We start from the raw sequence: 19,204 nt of genomic DNA on the forward strand, positions 1-19,204 counted from the left end.
CAGTTGCATTTCCGACAGCTGATCGCACAGAAGCAAGGTAGAAGCGGTAATGGTTTCGTATTCGTGCGCGGTCGCTGAGGAGAGGTATGGCGCGCCGCCGTGAGCGCCATCTCGTTTCTCTGAAACAAACTGCTCCGCGAAAACGGTCAATAGTTCTAAAGTTCATGTGATGTTTTCTTTACTTATTAATTAGACAAACAAAAAAAAAACGTGGAAGCATTGATATCAGTTATTTATGGCACAATTTTTGGGGAATACGAATTTATTCCTTTATGACAACATACATGTTTTAATGGACAGTGCATAGCGTTCAATATTTCGTTTGCAGCATCTAATATACAATGGAATTGGCAATGCAGTTATTATTCATGCATTTGATCCCTCGACAAATTCTATAAGGAGGAGGCCGCGCTGCAACCTGAGCCCCCCCCGAACAAAATTTCTGGCTACGCCACTGGTAAGCACACATTACCTTATCACCACTTTTTCCCCATCTGAACCTGTCACATGCGCAACTGTCTTATCTTTTGCCTCTTTCCATCTTTTCCACACTGAACTACTCTCTGCTCCTTTGGCCTCTGTTTTAAGACTCTTGCCACACTTGATTATAAGAATGCAAAAAGTAACCAGATTTTTGCAAAAATATTCTTGATTGAAGAAGAAATGGTATGAACATAAACCATTAGGATACATCAGGCACTACAGCCAATTTGTGGTATGTTGTGCACAAAGACTTTCCATTAACAGCAGTGACAACACTACGGCAAAAAGACATGCCACATGCCAGAACTTCAGCCCTGTCTCAACAATGCAAAAGATAATTCTAAAAACTATTGGACAAGTACACCACTGGCAAATCTCAAGGAGCTACAGTAACTCTATGAAGCACACAAAACAGCAGAATTAGTCCCATCTAAACACGCAACTACTAAGTCGGGCTAAAATTATTATAGCCAAGATAATGTAGATCCACAACTCCGAACATTAGCTGAAAATGGATGATCCAATACGATAAAGAAGTTAAGCAGCCACTCAAGTTAAATTAGCAATAAGCTGACTGCTCAAAACTAACATAAGCACACACACCCCAAAAAAAACAATAATACCCGTATTTATTCGAATCTAGGCCGATAGTTTTTTTCAAATAATCACATACGAAAGTCCAGGGTCGGCTTAGATTCGAGGATTTTAAAAAACGCGCTAGTTTTTAACTGAAACTGATAAATATGGTGCATAGTTAGCGCCATCTAGAAAGTCAGTATCGCAGCCGCTGCTAGCCGCGCCAGTAGCCAACTGAAGTACACAAGCGACGTCGCCATTTTGCCCTGCGTCGTATCGGTAGTATCGGTACAGTGTACTAGAAGCCCCTTCTAGTACACTGTAGTATCGGTATGGTGCAGCATCGGCGCGCGGTGTGGCGTTATCGTAATGGCACCAAATGGGCGATGCCACTATAGTGCCGCTTTCTAAACGAATACTGTATTTACTCGAATCTAACGCGCACGTTCAACACGACCCTAAATCTGCGTCGGCATTTCAGAATGGCCGCCTCGCACGCGCGTCGAGCCTAGCTACCGTAGCATGCGGAAGCTTCCTCCGTGTGCTGCAGTACACGTGCTTAGGCAATAGTCTACCGTCTGTCTTCACGTTCTCAGCGTCTGCTCTATCTATCAGCATGAAGTACCGAGTTCATCATGATGCCGCATTTAAAAGGAAAGTGATCATCTGTGCGGAGACGGACGGAAATCGGGCCGCATCACGGGCGTTCGGAGAATCCGAAACTTGCGAGCGGGACTGGCGCAAACAGAAGGAGAGGATTTTCGCCAGCAAAGCAATGCGGAACGGTTTCAGTGGACCGAAGCAGGCCGTAATCTGCGACGATCCGCTCCGGCGATACGATCGCCTTGGCCCTATCTTGAAAGCAATCTGCGACGAGCGCGCGCCGTGTTTTCGCCGCGTTGAAGCGAGAGGCATGCTAGCACGAAGGCGCGCTTCGTCTCCAGCGTTTTGACAGTTCGTTTCCGCGGTCAACGAGCGAGATGTGTTCATGTTTGCTTGAGCGCGCGTGACACCGTGCTTGTTAATAGCGGTCTACTAATTTGCTACCGCATTCGATGCATCGCCTTTCTGGCGAAACTCCGATTTTTTTTTTTATTCATCGCAACATCAGTGCATAGGGAGGAAATTATTTTTCCAAATGACAGATAGTTGTATTTCAGTTTGAAAGCATGAGGTGCGCGGTACTGGTAAAGGACTTTTTCCTCACGGAAAACGGGTGCGTGTTACAATCGAGGAAGCGTGAGAATCGAGTAAATACAGTAGTTGTGCTAGCCGTAGAGGCATCGTCAAACGTTCAAGCCGGGTCTGTCGTAGGAGGGGGCCACGGGAGATGGTTTTTGCGTGCGCCGCAACGTGCGCTCCTTCCAAAAATGCAGCATCTCTAATGCGCTGGATGGTACTGAACATAGCGCACTGTTTGAAGATGTCAGCAGTAAGGAAGATAGCGACGAGGCTAGCAGCAATGGTGACATAGAATGAGCTCGGCATGTTCATATTTAATAAATGCTCTTTCATTTTGCGAATGCTGTCCTCGCTTTTTCGTTCGGCCTACATTCGAGGTAAGTTTTTTTTTTTTTTTCTGATTTCGAACTTTTGGGGGGTCGGCTTAGAATCGGAGTCGGCCTAGATTCGAGAAAATACGGTAATGACGTGGAGTATGAAAGTGACATTTTCATGCCCCAAATAGATGCCGTCTTCACAACATAGAAAATGCACAGCAGCAACAATTTTATACAGTTAAACCTGCTTATAACGAACCTCCATATAACGAATTCCTGGATATAACGAAGTTTTTCTATTTCCCGCCGTTACTCCATAGAAGCACATGTATTTGAGACCTCTATGTAATGAAGTGGCAGCGGGAGACCCCCTCGATATAACAAATTTTCCCCTCCGACAACCTAGGGATTTCGCCCCAAATTTTGTCATTTTTGCGCGAGCAGCAACCGGAAGCACCTTCTCTGCCGCAACGGAATGCGAAGCAAGCGCACGTGTGCGTGCGTGCGTGTGCGAGGCGGGCCTGCATCCCTCGACCCGGCGATCTTGCCACCGCGGGCGTGACCTTTTCCCCCTCCCTTCATTCAAACCTGATCCTGCCGCTTGCTGCAGCTGGCCTAGCCCGCCAAGCCGGGACTCTCTCCTTTTCCAGTTGATGTTGCCGACGCGCTGGTACGCGCTGTGACACATCACACTCGATGAGCGCGGACACGCGCTTTCAAACGCTGGCGGCGTGTGGAAGCGCCGCTGGAGAAGCGAGCGAAGTGACCTTCGTGTTGTTGTCTATCGCTTGAACGTAAACTGAGCGCCGAGAACACACAGCACGCACAAAGCTACGAGCCGCCGACACACCTACACTGCTAGACCGCGCGCCACTGCGCAGTACGCAGTTGATGCCAGAGTACAGTACAACGCCGCCCCGCTATCCCTCCCCCCTCGCCGGTGCCTCGAGCGCAACGGAAGAAGGCGCGCTTCCTCCCTGCTTTTCGTGCGCACGCGAGATTTAGACGCGGTCGTCGGCTCGCACATACAGCATACGGCGCGCGGAGACCGCGTTATCGCCCTTGGACTATACGGAATATCTATGAGCCAAAACCAATTTTAGGGCCACAACGAGTCATTAACACCATCTTTAAATAGCAAATACGGATCTCAAGGGCCATTCTTTTGCTGGCGGAAACCGAAAATACGTCATAGTTGTCGCCCCCGGCACTTCGGGCGGCCAATGCCATCGTCAAGCCACCAAGCCAAGCGACATGAAAAGTCAAAATGGCCACTCGGCCCGGCGCGGGGTGGCAGTTCACAGTTGCGACGCAACAGCGGGGTTACCAATGCATTGGGTTCTATGGGAGCTGTGCGAGGACCGGCCGAAAACGACGTAACAGCCGGGAAAACGCAGCCCCCAGGAACGTAACAGCGGGATTATACTGTAACACTATACGACGCTACGACGCCCATCGTGTCGCTCGCTCTTCGTTTCCGATGCCTCGCGCTTGTGCGAAACGACACGCGTCCACGCATCCGGTACCTGGTGTGGCATTCCAAGGATGAGTGCTTCAACGAAAATGGAAAACAGGTGCGCGTTACAATTGAGGGCGCGTTAGAATCGAGTAAATACGGTAAGCGTTTCTTTCTCGAATTTTCGTGTCGAACCTGCATATAACGAAATCCTCTTTATAACGTAGTTTTTTGGGAATTTGTGAATTTCGTTATACCCAGGTTTAACTGTACATAGGGTTCAGCGTTTTTGGTTTAAAGAGTCCCTGAAAAGGTTTATGTCGTACACCTAGACACAGAGGTTATCTCTCAAGGAATGCTTTCTCGCAAGAATTATGTGTCAGCACGCTATAATAACACAGGTACGAGTGGTTAAACATTACCCTCCTGTCAAGCCACGGCATTCCCCCTCAACTTTTACACCATGCGGCCATCACTATGTCCCGCCTCCTTCATGCGGTGCCGCAAGTGTTGTCTACTTTAGGTTGATTTGAACCGAGTGAGTTCCTGAGTCTCTTTTCTATGCAGTTTTTCTTGCAAGGGCTACATGGAGCGAACTTTCAAGGTGAACTTCATGTGGCAGATGGAGACGCGGCGGCCTGACACACAATGTTCACTGGCCTACAGAAAACAAAAAGAGGCAGACGCCGCAACGAGCATTCGCCACATTGCTGCGAGCGCATATTGTGGGGTCTCACACGGGCTCTTGGGACAAAGGAACGACAACACAGTAGTGCAAACAATCAAAAGGGCATTTATTGCACCTTTCTTACACTAATGCACACTAGCCGAATTACAACCAATAGAACATTCACACGGGCGCGCGATAAATCAAGGAAGTCCGACTCACCGCGACCCGATAGCGAGCGAATACGTTCGCCCCATGCTATGACACCATCGCCTAGTCGTTCACGTGTACAGTCACGCGAACGGTAGCACGCTCGAACGATCCGTGTTCGTCCATACCGGTGTCCTGCTCTTAGCCTCGCACGACGGTCGCGCAAAGCGGGCCGGCGCACGCGCGAAGCGTCCGTGCGTGTTGGCCGCCGATCCCAATCCAAAGAGAGCGCCTTCGACCTTTTTCTCCCAAGTTACCCCGCCATTCGGTGCCGTTAGCATCGCGACACTAGCGCCATCTCTCGCAACGCGCCGCAACCACCGCCGGGCTTAGCCACGCAGAGAAGCCGGACTACAGGAGACATGCGGGGAAAACAACATCAGGGGACGCGTGAGAGTCGCGCATCCCCACAATATCCAATGTACAAATTACAATGTAGCTGTTTCCAGTATTATATTTCGGTTTGATAATCACCTTATAACATGTAAATATCTAATAATATACACGCTTATGATTCTTTCTATATCATGCTCGTGACATTTCTTTGCAGCCGTCAACGTAAAAAAATAAGCGCAGCTGCAGCTAGGCTTAAGCCACCACTAACTTGCAAATGTGAAATGGGCTATTTGTAACGTTTCCTCTACTCAAGAATTTGTTTTAAAATTAAGGGGAAAAAAAAGTATATCGACATCGCAAATAAACTGAACCCACATTTTCGGTGTGGGAGGTGGAGACGGTACCACTACAACGAAATTAAACTTGACATGGTGGCTTTCTGACAACAGACGTCTTGATAATTTTGAAACATTGTAAGGCACATTCAATTGCATTCGCAATATTTTTTTTTTCTGGATCTCGGCTTGTTCGGTTATTTTGCTGCTACAATTCTAGGCAAATTATACACAACAGCTTGGCTGTCAGACAAATGCGGAACTGCAGTTGACCCTGAAAGTGTCTTTCTTTTCAAAACTGCAGATGATTGTTGTGCTGGCCAAGGAGGTTGGCGATGGCAATGACGTGCAGCGTTCGCGTCTTCTAGAGCATGCAGTCACTGCAGTTTACTCCCTGCACACATGTGCAGTGCCAAGACGAGCGTAATACAGCGCTGGTACCATTTATGCTCCTACCACCAAAGAAGACATCGCTCCTCTTATTTTCAAGCGAGATCCCCTCTGCGTTCCATCGGCAGCCATCACCAGAGCTGTAGCAGACAATTCTAATTCTCAGGCGGAAGTAGGCCAATGTCACCTGCCCCCTACGCAATCTTTACTTTTCTTATTTGCGTATGTTTTGTATGTTGTTGCAATGAAAACTAGAAACGAGGGGGGGGGGGGGATCTGCAGAAGGGTCAGAGTGCCCTGGACTAGGTTCTTGTTGGCTTTCCACTGGATGCAACTGGGCAAGTTCATTATAGCTATAGCGAGGTCATATCAACCTTATTTTTATCTGCATTATTATTCGGATCTCCGTACCAGCATAATATTAAAAATAAAGTCTCATTCTATTTGTGCTCAAATATCAAAAGCACTCTCTTCATTCCTCCATAGTCACAGCGTTGTATGGAATCACAGGTTGTTTATTTGACACTTGTAAGACGCCACAAATGTTGCTGCACGCAAGCACTTGATCATAAGGCACTTTCTTCAGATTACACGTGTTTTCTTTGGAGCCAAGAAAAATTCAAACAGCTCTCTCAATAAAAAGAAATCGATTGCCTATTTCTCAATACACTTTACAACTTTTCTATTATATGTTTTTCATTTAAATCAATACTCCAAAATATTGTTAATTATTCATGCTCACTGCAATGCTTTGAGTAGCTCAAGAGGACAGTGAACTACTGAGTTGCCAGTATATTTTTTTGGGGTGCCTTTGCAAAGCATGCACCTTTTTTCTAAGGATTGGCATAAGTTGGCTGAAGCCTCCTGTATACTTTGCTCCAAAGCAACAAGTAAAGGTGAACTTGGGCACTACAGAAAACGGCTTGCATAACTTGAAGGTGGCCAGGTACTTGCAACACCAATTAAACAACATTCTATTAAGTAATGACACCTATTCAGCATCCAAGTTGTCTACCAACAAAATCGATCGCTTTAATAGCGAACTTTTGCTAACAAATTTTCTTGCATAACGCAACCATACAAACATATCATATTACTACATGACCAGGAAATGGGAATGGTGGTGCCAATTCAGGAATCTCCATGATGCAAATATTTCTTAAACTGCCGACCAATTTCCCCTCAATGTCAGTGTCACATAAAGCCCTAGAACTTATTTTAAAATCTTTAACAAGCTTCACGTCTAATGTGGGCGCCACTTAACCTTGAAAAGCAAGTGCTCATCATTAACGATTGGCACCCAGCTGTTTATTCATGGAGATCATATACAGCGCATGACGGTAGACACCACCTTCCTCTAAACCTCTTTCTTTTTTAGACACCGACAAGGTGTTACATAACATGCTGTCCTCTCATCCCCATCAGTTTTGCACAGCACACAAGCTCTCATGAGTTGAACAAATATTTTTTGCAAGTTAAATATTTCACATATCTTTTACTATGAATAGTGTTAATAATTTGAACATTGAGAATTTCCGAGTTCATCTTATTTACCAATGTCCTATGACAATAAATGGTAGGACAAATATGATATTTGCATAAACACAATGCAGGTTACCTTATTTCTGAAGTAGTTTTCTACCAAAAGGTAAATGTTGCACTTATATTTGGAGCTGTGCTATGAATACAATTAGACATTTCCTGCGCTACACCCCTTACCCTACCACGAAGTACCTGGGTGATGCAAGCAATCCAACCCCTGCAAGGGGAAGCTTGACAAAAAGAAACTTTGTAGTCATTTGTTTTTTACTGTAAACAGTAGAACATTGCACACCGCATGCCTGCAATACCAATCAAGATCACCTAATCTACTTAATAATTTTCCAAATAAGTAAAATATTTTGGTATCAACAAGGTTCTACAATGCAATGAATGTGCTCTTCCTTCTCTATGCACTCAGCTTGCACCATTTCTTCCTGTGTGGACGTATTGCCAGTATGTTGTCATACTATATAACACACTACGACTTGCTCGCAGTGAATATGCCTTTATCCTGCACATGCATAAGACTTCTTGCATAATTGACAAGGGCCTAACATCCCAAAGCAACACAGGGCTCTGAGAAATGCCATAGTGGACTGCTCCAGATTAATTTTGACCACCTGGGGTTCTTCGTCATACATACAAATCTCAGTACTCCAATGTTTTTGAATTTTGCCCCCATCAGAAGCGGCTGGACTTGCTTATTTTTTTTTTAGATCCCAAGTGGCAGCTGTCCTGGAAGATCCTAGCTACACAGCTTGGTGACAAATCTTGCAGACCTTGCCACTTGTGAAGCGAGCTGAAAACTTTTGAGGAAGGCTGTTCATTACCAAAACAGTGGTGTAAGGAAGTATGCTGCCACTTACTAGCGAATCAAAGAGATTGGAACACTGCCCAGGTTCAATATCAACATCCTTTCCACCCCACAGCTCCTTGAAGCGCAAATGTTGTGGAAGACTTTCCATGGCGTTGCAAGCTTCTCCCCTGAAACAGCAGCAATAGTACATGAGCATGATAATCATAATGCCAGAAACTAACAGCAGTCATGGACCTTGCTCTTCCATTAAACCAGACAGCCAGAGCTACCACACCATTTTTATGGTAAAAGCTTAGGCCGACATAAGATTGACATTCTGTGTTTTTTAGTTTATTTCAAAGCTAATTCAAGGCAATTTTATTCTTATTTCTGGAATTTTTTTGCCTTTCACTGACACTATATTGAAATTTCAAGCTATAATCAACACTAAAATAAAATGTCTCAATAATTTTTTTTATTGCACAACTTACACGACTACAACTTCAGGCCACTACATATCATTTGGAAGTATTACAGAGGTTAACAATAATGAGTACTGACATTTTCTACTAGTAATTTTTTTTCTGCATTAGATGACGATCTAAACCCCCCAAGCTCTAGAAAAAATACTGGCAAGCGTCAGAGCACGCTAAATAATTCCCTACAGTACTGATTTCTATGAACCAGTTTCGGTTTCAATTACCCAGGAGGCGGATGTGTCATGGCATAATAATACATCAAACAACTTGCTACGTCCCTGTAATTGCTGTAGGTGCCACACGCGAGCGTAACCAGAACACACGCACAGCACTCTTCGTTTTTTTTATAAGTGAAGTTGCATGCCTAGCCTTACTGCCCCACAATGTTAGTAAATTTTGTTCTTTATCAAGATGTTGTGATAATATTGATAATACCAACGCAGCATTTCAGACCAACTTTGGTATCAAATTAAAATATGATTTCCAACCTTCATAGTTGCCAAGTGTGATCTTATGTGTGAGAAGCACGAGGTAAGGTTTCTACAACTATTAAAATATGTGTCAGTACTCTTTCAAAGAATTTTGGCGAGCACCAATAGAATGCTTTTTAGATTTTGGCACAAATTTAATTTGTCTGATTTTAAGGTAGTTGAAATTGCTTGCACTGATCTTTTTAGTGTTACAACCACAAAGAAAACTTTACAATCTGCCTTTTCGACAAAAGAACACTTTACTTTTGTTTGGCTGCAGATTGATGTAGGCGATTCAATGGTGATGATAATAATGTGTGCGCTAAAGGTGGTCGAACGGCTTGGCTGTAATGATAGTATCACTGAACAATATTTCAAATCAACGCTTAGTGCAGCTTAAGCAATAATTTGTGCCACAATTTATCAGCATCAATGTTACCAGATACAGCTAAAGACTTTTTACAATATTCACGTTTTGCACCCTATAAAAAACCTGTGACAGTATTTCTATATTTTTCCTATTCTGCCAGGTCCCCTGTTTATCTCAATTTTATGGATTGGACCCAGAGGCGTGTTCTCTAGTATACCATTAAACATATTTGTAAACCATCGTTTCATGGACCTTTTCTATTTTCCCATTTATTCTCCATTAAAAACAATTTTCATACCTACCACTGAATTCACACCCAAATGTAATTATGCACCATTTCAACAGCTATCACAAAGTGACTTCCAATCTGCCAATAAAGATCTGCAAAACTCTTAAACTTATTTCAGAAAGAAATAATAACAAAGCAAGAATATTTCTCAGGCAACAATTCTTTTTAATTTCCACACCACTACACTGGCATAAGTTACACCCTTTGGGGTATCTGTTGTCCTGAAACAATAATTGTCATTTGTCTCGCTAACAAAACATTTTTTTTCTGAAAAACTCTACACCCGCAACTTCACCATAACTGCCAATTTTTACGAGTTTATCGTAAAACGCTAGATTTTTGGATGCTTGTTTATGATAATCGTATTGCGTCCAATTTAGGGTAAAACTGATTTCAACTAGGGCAAAACTGATTCTTGAAGAATACAGGTACACTCGTTAACAGATTTTCAGAGCCTAATTTTGAGAGCCAAGTTTTTCAAACTATTATTTCGACCTAACCACCGTTGCAGTTCCACCCACTAAGAGAATTATTGAATAACTGCAACCAAAATTTCTACCATTGTTGCGTGAATATTTCATGAATTACCTTTATGAACGTTTCCGTTCTGTGGCACAGATAATTCTAGCTGTAAGCAGAATGCCTGTTTGTAGCATCCGTACAAAATAAAGTTGAACATTTTTTTCATAAATAGTCAATATTTCAATTATGAAACAATCTTTAGTGTTTTTTCATTAAGTTTTTAGTATTATTTGGCTTCAACTGCAGTATAATTTTACAACTTTTAAGGTTGGCAGGTCTGCTTATCTGTCAAGAATGCTATGTCACATCGATAATGGACATGCCATTCATGAACTGGAGGCGTCACAGAAAGGTACGCATGATATATGACAATTATTTTAGGGGGGGGGGGGGGGGGGACAATAAGCCCCGAAGGACATTAACTTTTTTTATAGTTTGGTTTTTTAGCATATATATATATATATATATATATATATTGATAGATGGTCATTAACAAGACTTTTAACTGCAACCCCTATTTACATAGAGGTAGGGTCCTTCGTTTTCGGGTAAAACCTGATAATTCACAATGTTTGGACGCCGAACAAATTTTATTAAAATTGGGTTGAGCCCGATTTCTCCCCAAAGTGTGCCATTTAGCAAACAATAATAATAAATGCCAGGCTTTAAAGAACTAATAAACAATGCCCATCTTGTCTGAACAAGTGGTCAAGATATACCTTATTAGTAATATTACTCACATATGACTATGATGTATGCTTACTTTTCTTTAAACACTCAAGCGAAAACCAGCATATATAATATATTCAGCGCCTGTTGGCTTTGAGTGAATGAAAGCTTGTTGCTTCTTTAATAGCCACATTTACATGAATATGACGACGACCCAATGCACTGCATTTCTTGCATGTTGCACACATGTAAACAGCGGAAATGAGCTATATGAAATGAACCAAGCTCTGACGCTGCTCTGCACTGCAAAGGGTAGCTGTGACATTGAGAGGATATTTACTCAACTATGTTACACTCAAAAAAAAGGGTGGCAGATTGGACTAGTTGGTATTCCATTAATTTTGCTGCAAGAGCATTCTATAGTGTTTGAGTTACTGTTGGTTCCACCCAGCACCCTTTATAAAAGCTAAAAGGAGTTTTCAATTTGGTGGATGTTGCATAACAATGAACTTGGAATTCTCACTTTGCTCTGTAGTGAAAGCAGAAGTTTGTTTTCCTGTTCAATGAAAAGAGGGCACCAAGATAAAACGAAAGAACCTGAGTCCATGCTAGATATAGTCAAACTATAAAATGGCAGCCCAAAAGGCCACTCTGTGCCTTTCTTCTTTCATTAAAAAATAATGAGAAGAAAAAAAAACCAAAAAAAGTGACTGGAATAACCTGGCAGAGTATCTACATTTCACTAGGACAGACATATTCCTGTTATCACAACAAACCAAAACTTTAGCAGAAGAAATTAAAGTGCTTGTTATTCAAACTGTACGTAATGCCTTTTTTTTTTCTCTCTCTCTCATGAACAATGAGCAGAAAATCATGTCTCCTTTGCTAAGATAAGCTCAAGTCACACAGTCATGCTTAAAAAAATGTCACAATGAAGGAACAAACCATAGACATATATCTGACCTTGTAAACATAAAACAAGTGTATATGTGCAGTGCTCAACAATTGAAACACGACACCTAGAGTACGTGACTGCATGCACTTTTTGCCCCACCAGTGGGTGCTGGGGACACTAAAATAATACATTTTTGTATCGTATTGTTACGGAGCGATTCATACATGGATCAATGCGATGCTTGGCAGAGCGACAAAGACAACGATGAAGACGCTAGCACTTGGGCCGGATCGGACATCTCTTGCCCTAGCCTCCTCTGTATATATTTTGTAAATATATCCTTTGCCTCCATCTCGCTTCCGTCACACTTTGGTGGAGGTGCGGGGTACGTCTCGCCTCCCAATGGAACTTCGCAGCGGCGTCGTTTCGGACATCTGTCTGCAATGGCGGAGGACAATAGCGTCTACATCAGCGCCCGCCACTTCAACGGTCGTGCTTGTGCAACCCCGGGATCCTGGCACGTTCTCCGGTTACAGTGACGCGGACGTTGAAGACTGGCTGGCGGAGTACGACTGCGTGAGTAAGAACAACCGATGAAACCCTACCATGATGTTGGCAAATATGATCTTCTACCTGAAAGGCTCTGCGAAGGTATGCTTCGATAACCACGAATCTGAGATTGGGAGCTGGGACACCTGCAAAGAAAAACTCCGAGAATTGTTTGGGAAGCCCATTGGCCGGAAGATCGCCGCGACAAAGACGCTCACGTCACGTGTGCAGATGGCTACTGAATCTTACGTCGCAATATAGAAGACGTATTAGCGCTATGCCGAAAGGCCGACGCCAAGATGCCGGAGGACAAGGTTGGGCATATCTTGAAAGGGATCACCGACGACGCCTGCAGCGTTTGAATGTGTAGAAATTGTTCTACAGTCGACGCTAATTATAAAGGAGTGTCAGCGCTTCCGTCCTCTTGTCCTCTTGCGAAGACCGCACGGCTGCACAGCCGTCAGTTCCACCAGATACGCCGCGAACTTGAGGCCATGACCCCCCTGCTCCAGTTCACGCCGGTGACTCGAGCTCAATTACAGCTCCATTCGTTCAAGCCATTGTCCAGCAGGAGCTCGCCAACATGGGCATTCACTCTGTCTGCACCCCCCGTTGCCAGCCCAACACAAACTTCGTGGCGTCCGCCCTCTTCCTATCAAGAGCAGCGATTCGCTACTCGATATCGCAACCCTGCTGTGTGGCGAACCCCTGACGATCGACCAATATGTTTTACTTGTCACCGCATCGGCCACGTCGCCCGTTACTGCGCCACCCGCTGGTCCTCGGCGCCTCGAACGCTGCCTACCCCTTACCGCCGTCCCGAGAGCACCCGCTTTCTGCCTTCAACCCAGTCCTATTTCCCCAACGCCAATGTTTCCCCCAGGATAAGTAGCCGTTCCCCGTCGCCGCGTGGTCACCAGTCACGTTCGCCTCCAGGCCGTCGTCTCGCTCACCACAGACTCGCCGCCCGTCCGTCCCCCTTCAGCCCTGCTCATGCCTACCAGGAAAACTAAACAATGCACCACCCGGAGGTGACGCTGCATTGACGACTGCCACCACAAATCCTCTTCTGACGCTGCCGACAAGACGAAGCTTGTTAGACGTTGATGTTGATGGCGTAACTCTCTGTAATGAGTGCAGATTTTCGTCGACGCCTTCATAAAGTGCTCACGCCTGCCGCCTCCCGCATCCTCCGCGTGGCAGATGGAGGGACTCCTGCCGTTCTTGGGATGTGCACCACCCGCGTCTGCATTGCTGGTTATCCCACTTCCGTCGAATTTGCCGTCATCGAGAAGTGCCCCCATGACTTTATCCTCGGCTTAGATTTTTTGTCCAATCATTCTGCGACCGGTGCTCTTCAGCTTGAGCTGCCCCATCCTCCCGACAGTCCAGCCGACATAACGCCACGCTTACACCACCACGTTCGTTTGCCGCCTCAAGCCGCTACATACGTTACTTTGACGTCTTCACGCGACATTCCCGATGGCGACTACATTTTGTCTCCGATTATCGACGTCCTGCTAGCCCGCGATGTCGCCCTGGCTCACACCATTGTTTCCGTTGCTGACAATACAGTGGTCGTGCCGCTTCTCAACGTCAGCCTGTTGACTCAGGTTATCCCGCAAGGCATGTCGCTGGCCACCATTTCCGTGCTTGACCCCTGCAAGATTGCCGCTTTGGATGCCGATGTTTCACCACCTTCTTGCTCCGCCAACTTCGCGCCTTCGTCTCTCAACGACATTAACAAGATGATTGCTCCCGATCTGACCCAGGTGCAAGCCCGAGATCTTTACCGGGTCCTGGCGTCCTATCGTGACATCTTTGATTTTGACGGCCGCCCTCTAGGCCAAACATCTGTCGTGGCTCATCGAATCAACACTGGTGATGCCTCTCCTATACCCCGACATCCATATCGCATATCGGATCACTGAACGTCAAGTCACCCAGAACGAGGTCGACAAAATGATTACAAAGGATGTCATAGAACCTTCATCTCCCCCGTGGGCCTCCCTGTCGTTGTCGTGAAAAAGAAGGATGGCAGCTGGCGTTTCTGCGTTGATTATCGGAATTTGAACAAAGTCACTCATAAAGACGTCTACCCTTTGCTTCGTATCGATGACGCCCTCGACTGCCTTCAAGGAGCACAATATTTTTCTTCTATCGACCTTCGGTCTGGCTATTGGCAGATTTCAGTTGACCCTATAGACCGCGAAAAAACTGCCTTTATTACGCCCGATGGCCTATACCAATTCAAGGTCATGCCGTTCGGACTGTGTAATGCCCCAACAACTTTCGAACGTATGATGGACTCTCTGCTGCGGGGATATAAATGGTCCATCTGTCTATGCTATTTAGACGATGTGATTGTCTACTCGCCTACGTTTGAGAGCCACCTCACCCGTTTATCGGCCGTTCTTGCCGTCTTCCGAAGAGCCACCCTTCAGCTGAACTCCGCCAAGTGCCGTTTCGGGCGGCGCGAGATAACTATGCTCGGTCACCTTGTCAGTGCTGCCGGTGTACAACCAGACCCCGAAAAGGTGCGAGCAGTGCAACAATTTCCCGTGCCGCATTCAGCCAAAGACGTCCGCAGTTTCGTAGGATTATGTTCCTACTTTCGTCGCTTTGTCCGGAACTTCGCGCAGATCGCCCGCGCTCTTACGGAACTCTTGAAGGGCGTTCCTTTCGTGTGGGGACCCGAACAAGCAGCTTCGTTTTCTACCCTCGTCCGCCTACTCACTACCCCACCAATACTGGCCCATTTCGACCCCTCATCGCCTACGGAACTTCGCACTGATGCCAGTGGTCACGGAATTGGGGCTGTCCTTGGCCAAACACAGCACGGCAAGAAACGTGTCATCGCCTACGCCAGTCTCCTTCTGTCCTCGTCCGAACGGAACTTTTCCATCACTGAACGCGAGTGCCTGGCTTTAGTGTGGGCTGTCACCAAATTCAGACCTTACTTGTTTGGCTGAACTTTTTCTGTAATTACAGACCATCATGCTCTATGCTGGCTTTCGACGCTGAAGGATCCGTCTGGACGTCTCGGCCGCTGGGCATTACGGCTTCAAGAATACTCGTTTGCTATGCACTACAAGTCTGAACGATTGCACCAGGACACTGAGTGCTTATCACGTCACCCTGTGTCTCGTCGCTGGTCGACGAGACGCATCCTTACGGCTCATCATCGACCGTCTTACCTCTCCATCACCAGACCATTCTGTTTGCCTGTTTGAGCTACACGACAACGTTCTATATCGTCGTAATCTCAGCTCAGATGGCCCAGCGCTTCTGCTTGTCCTACCTCACCATCTACGCTCCAGTGTTCTTCACCAGCTTCACGACATACCAACTGCCGGTCCCCTAGGTGTCTCGCGTACTTACGCCGGCATCCGACATCGGTTTTTCTGGCCTGGCATGTACCGTTCTGTGCTCCACTACGTCGCTGCTTGTGAACGCTGCCAGCACTGCAAGCACCCTTCAGCGCTGTCTGCAGGCCAGCTACAACCTATTGATATCCCTGCAGAGCCATTCTTCCGCGTTGGCCTTGACCTTCTAGGCCCTTTCCATACGTCCATCTCGGGGAAACAAATGGGTTGCGGTCGTGACAGACTACGCCACGCGCTTCGCAATCACCAGGGCATTGCCGACAAGCTGTTCTACAGACGTCGCTGACTTTCTCCTACACGACGTAATTCTACATCATGGCGCCCCTCGGCAGCTCCTCACCAATCACGGGAGGTACTTCCTATCAAGTGTGGTAGATGACATCTTTCGTGCCTGCTCCACTGAACATAAGCTCACCACCGCTTATCATCCGCAAACGAATGGATTGACCGAGTGCCTGAACCGAATGCTAACCGAGATGCTGGCCATGTATGTTTTACCAGATCACCGTGACTGGGACTGCACGTTACCGTTTGTTACCTTTGCGTACAATTCATCGCGCATGACACCGCTGGATATTCACCGTTTTATGTGCTGTTTGGCCGACATCCTGCCTTGCCCTTCGAGACTCTCCTTCCTTCGGCTCTTCACTCGCCTACTGAATATGCCAGCGACGTCGCAGCTCGAGCCCGTGCAGCTCGTCAACTTGCCTACGATCGACTTTCTGCTTCGCAAGCAGCCCAGAAGTCCCGTTACAACAGCCGACACAGAAGCGTGCACTTCACGCCTGGCTCTCTGGTCCTCCTATGGTCGCCATGCCGCCGCATTGGCCTACCAGAGAAGCTCCTCTCACGATACACCGGGCCCTACAAGGTTCTTCGTCAACTCGGTGACGTAAATTACGAAATTGTACTCCTGGATCCTGCTTCTTCAACCTCATCGCTGCCAACTGAAGTTGTTCATGTTTCCCGGCTGAAGCCATACTGCTCTTCTAGCTCCTCGCCTTCATAGCAAGCGCCAGGACGGCGCTTCAGCCGCCGGAGAGTGATGTTACGGAGCGATTCATACATGGATCAATGCGATGCTTGGCAGAGCAACAAAGACGACGATGAAGACGCTAGCACTTGGGCCGGATCGGACATCTCTTGCCCTAGCCTCCTCTGTATATATTTTGTAAATATATCCTTCGCCTCCATCTCGCTTCCGTCACAGTATGAAAGCAAGCATTGTGACTGCCTTCGGTTCCTCAGCGATCACCCAGGGCTCATGGGTGGCGCAAAAAGCACTGGCCTTCATGCGGTCCGAGCATCGCCTTTCAATGGCTGAGCACTGTACACATGAAACAGTTTTCACAGACTGCTTGGCTACTGAATCTGAAATGAAGGGGCATAAGCAGAAAGGTTTGAAGGTACAAAATGTTTACAAATTCTACCAAGTACGAGCTTAAAATTAAGGCAGAAAAACGGGGGCAGACAATTTTCACTGCCTATGAACACCTTCTTTTTACACAGGTCAAAAGAAGCATCTGAAGCTCATAAAGGCCCCGCCCCTCACCCCCCTAAGGAAGCTACAACAAATCAGGACTATAACTGACCCTTTTATTAAGGTTAGTGCCTGTACAAAGGAAGAAATATTATGCAAGTCTCCATGCACTAAACTGTTCACTTGAAAGCCAAGTCATAAGTGTGAAACATGAAACAAATGCAAACAGAGCACATGACAAACCCACAGGAGTTTGAAATTTACTGCCTATGTCCCACACCGCACTTTGCTTACAACATGCAGCCTGCCTGTGCACTTACAGTGAAAAACTGCCATTCTGGTAAGGAGGACAGGTATGGAAAAAGAAAGCTTGTTGTGGCACATAATCGTACTTTAAAATTATTTTGCATGACACTATAATGAGACTGACTGTGACATGACCCCAAACATGGCATTAGTTTCAGTCCCAAGGTTCTTGCTGCCAATGCAACAAATGTTGCCACATCCCACAGAAATCTGCAGTGTATGAGCTCGACTGGAGCAATTGTGTGGAGAGGCCACACAAGTGTGTCGTAAAATTCCCTTTAAAAATAACAATTAATACATATGAAGCATTACATTTCCCACAAAACTGTGCCTGAAGAGTTCCCCTTACGTCTTTCCTTTGTATAATTAGCCTAAGTACAAGATACCCACTCCGCTGAGGTAATAGCATTCGGTATACTAAAGCCACTACCATGGCCACTTATAGACTTGCACACACGGCACTGATCTCCCAGCTGTGATTTTTCTCTAGAGCCCTGGACCATCACCTCTCTGGACGTGGCTGCGATGTGTTTTCCGCGACGTGGAGAGCAATGAGGTAAAATGGTTCAAGTAAAACAGCAGCACAATACAAAACAGTAGATTTCGTGGCAAACTTATTCACAACGGGGCAGAGGCTACTATAATGTAGAGTTTGCTACGAGGCAGTTTCAAGCTTCCGCCGCCGGCCCTCTTTCGTGCGGCAAGCCACATTTCGCTGAACTCCACGAGATACAGCCGTAAATAGACAGAAATTCCAGCTCAACAATGCGCGCCTGATTATTGATGAGATGTGAACAATTTCAATTCTCTGCACTGAACTTACAGGGCAAGTTGATAAGACGAGGTTTCCCTAAAGCAAAAATGCATTTCTGCGACACAGACCCTTGCAAGTAATTTCACTGACATCTTTTTGCACGTTGCAACAAAATTTTAAATGTACACGTTGCCGCGCTAATTGGCGGGAACGTTTCTTAGCGACGAAAGTAGGATCGGGACTGCAGAGTAAATCTCCAAAGAGGGACAGATGCGACTAATAGGAGACGCGTGAGGTTACCGCAAACACATGCGACCAACATACCACAGCTGATCACTGATGTCAGGTAGACATGCTACACGACTGCCGGTAGCAACTTGGTCTGACAAGACAGGCAGCCAGCCAGACACTGAAACAGCCAAGTGCTACACCTGTAGCATTAATTTACCCGCTATTCATTGTTACACATCAGCCAAAGCCACATGTACCGGCGACGAGGGCATGGACGAGGGTCCGGCCCACAGAACACCCATACAAACTTAGAGAAGGGAAACTGTACCTTCCACAGGGCAACGAAAATAAGCGTAGCGGTGGCGTTGTAAACTAAATTATGCGACCGAGAGATGGCGCTAGTAAAATCAAAACTAATATCATCATCATTACGCAGTGAGCAATATGGCCGCGACGGTAGCGGCATAAAGAAAGAAGTTGAATTCCTTTCTCTATGGTAGCGGTTCGTAGGCAT

The 19,204-nt window shown here is 46.0% G+C and overlaps 1 protein-coding gene across 3 annotated transcripts in view; it reads right to left on the reverse strand.

The window, feature by feature from the left end:
* The window catches only part of LOC119436609 (helicase SKI2W-like), a 285,769-nt gene extending 266,793 nt beyond the window's left edge, over positions 1-18,976 (reverse strand). For 2 of the 3 annotated variants that reach the window (XM_049659011.1, XM_049659014.1), the window contains exons 1-2: positions 12,209-12,331; positions 8,361-8,478 (exon numbers count right to left, since the gene is read on the reverse strand). In XM_049659011.1, coding sequence (XP_049514968.1) covers positions 8,361-8,478; positions 12,209-12,210 — 120 coding nt within the window. In that variant the 5' untranslated portion in view covers positions 12,211-12,331. Of the gene's footprint in view, positions 1-8,360; positions 8,479-12,208; positions 12,332-18,783 lie in introns of those variants that run through there. The other variant, XM_049659019.1, reaches the window with a different exon arrangement.
* Between the last annotated feature and the right edge of the window lie 228 nt (positions 18,977-19,204).

This window comes from Dermacentor silvarum, chromosome 1 (assembly GCF_013339745.2).
Source record: "Dermacentor silvarum isolate Dsil-2018 chromosome 1, BIME_Dsil_1.4, whole genome shotgun sequence".
NCBI lineage: Eukaryota > Metazoa > Arthropoda > Arachnida > Ixodida > Ixodidae > Dermacentor > Dermacentor silvarum.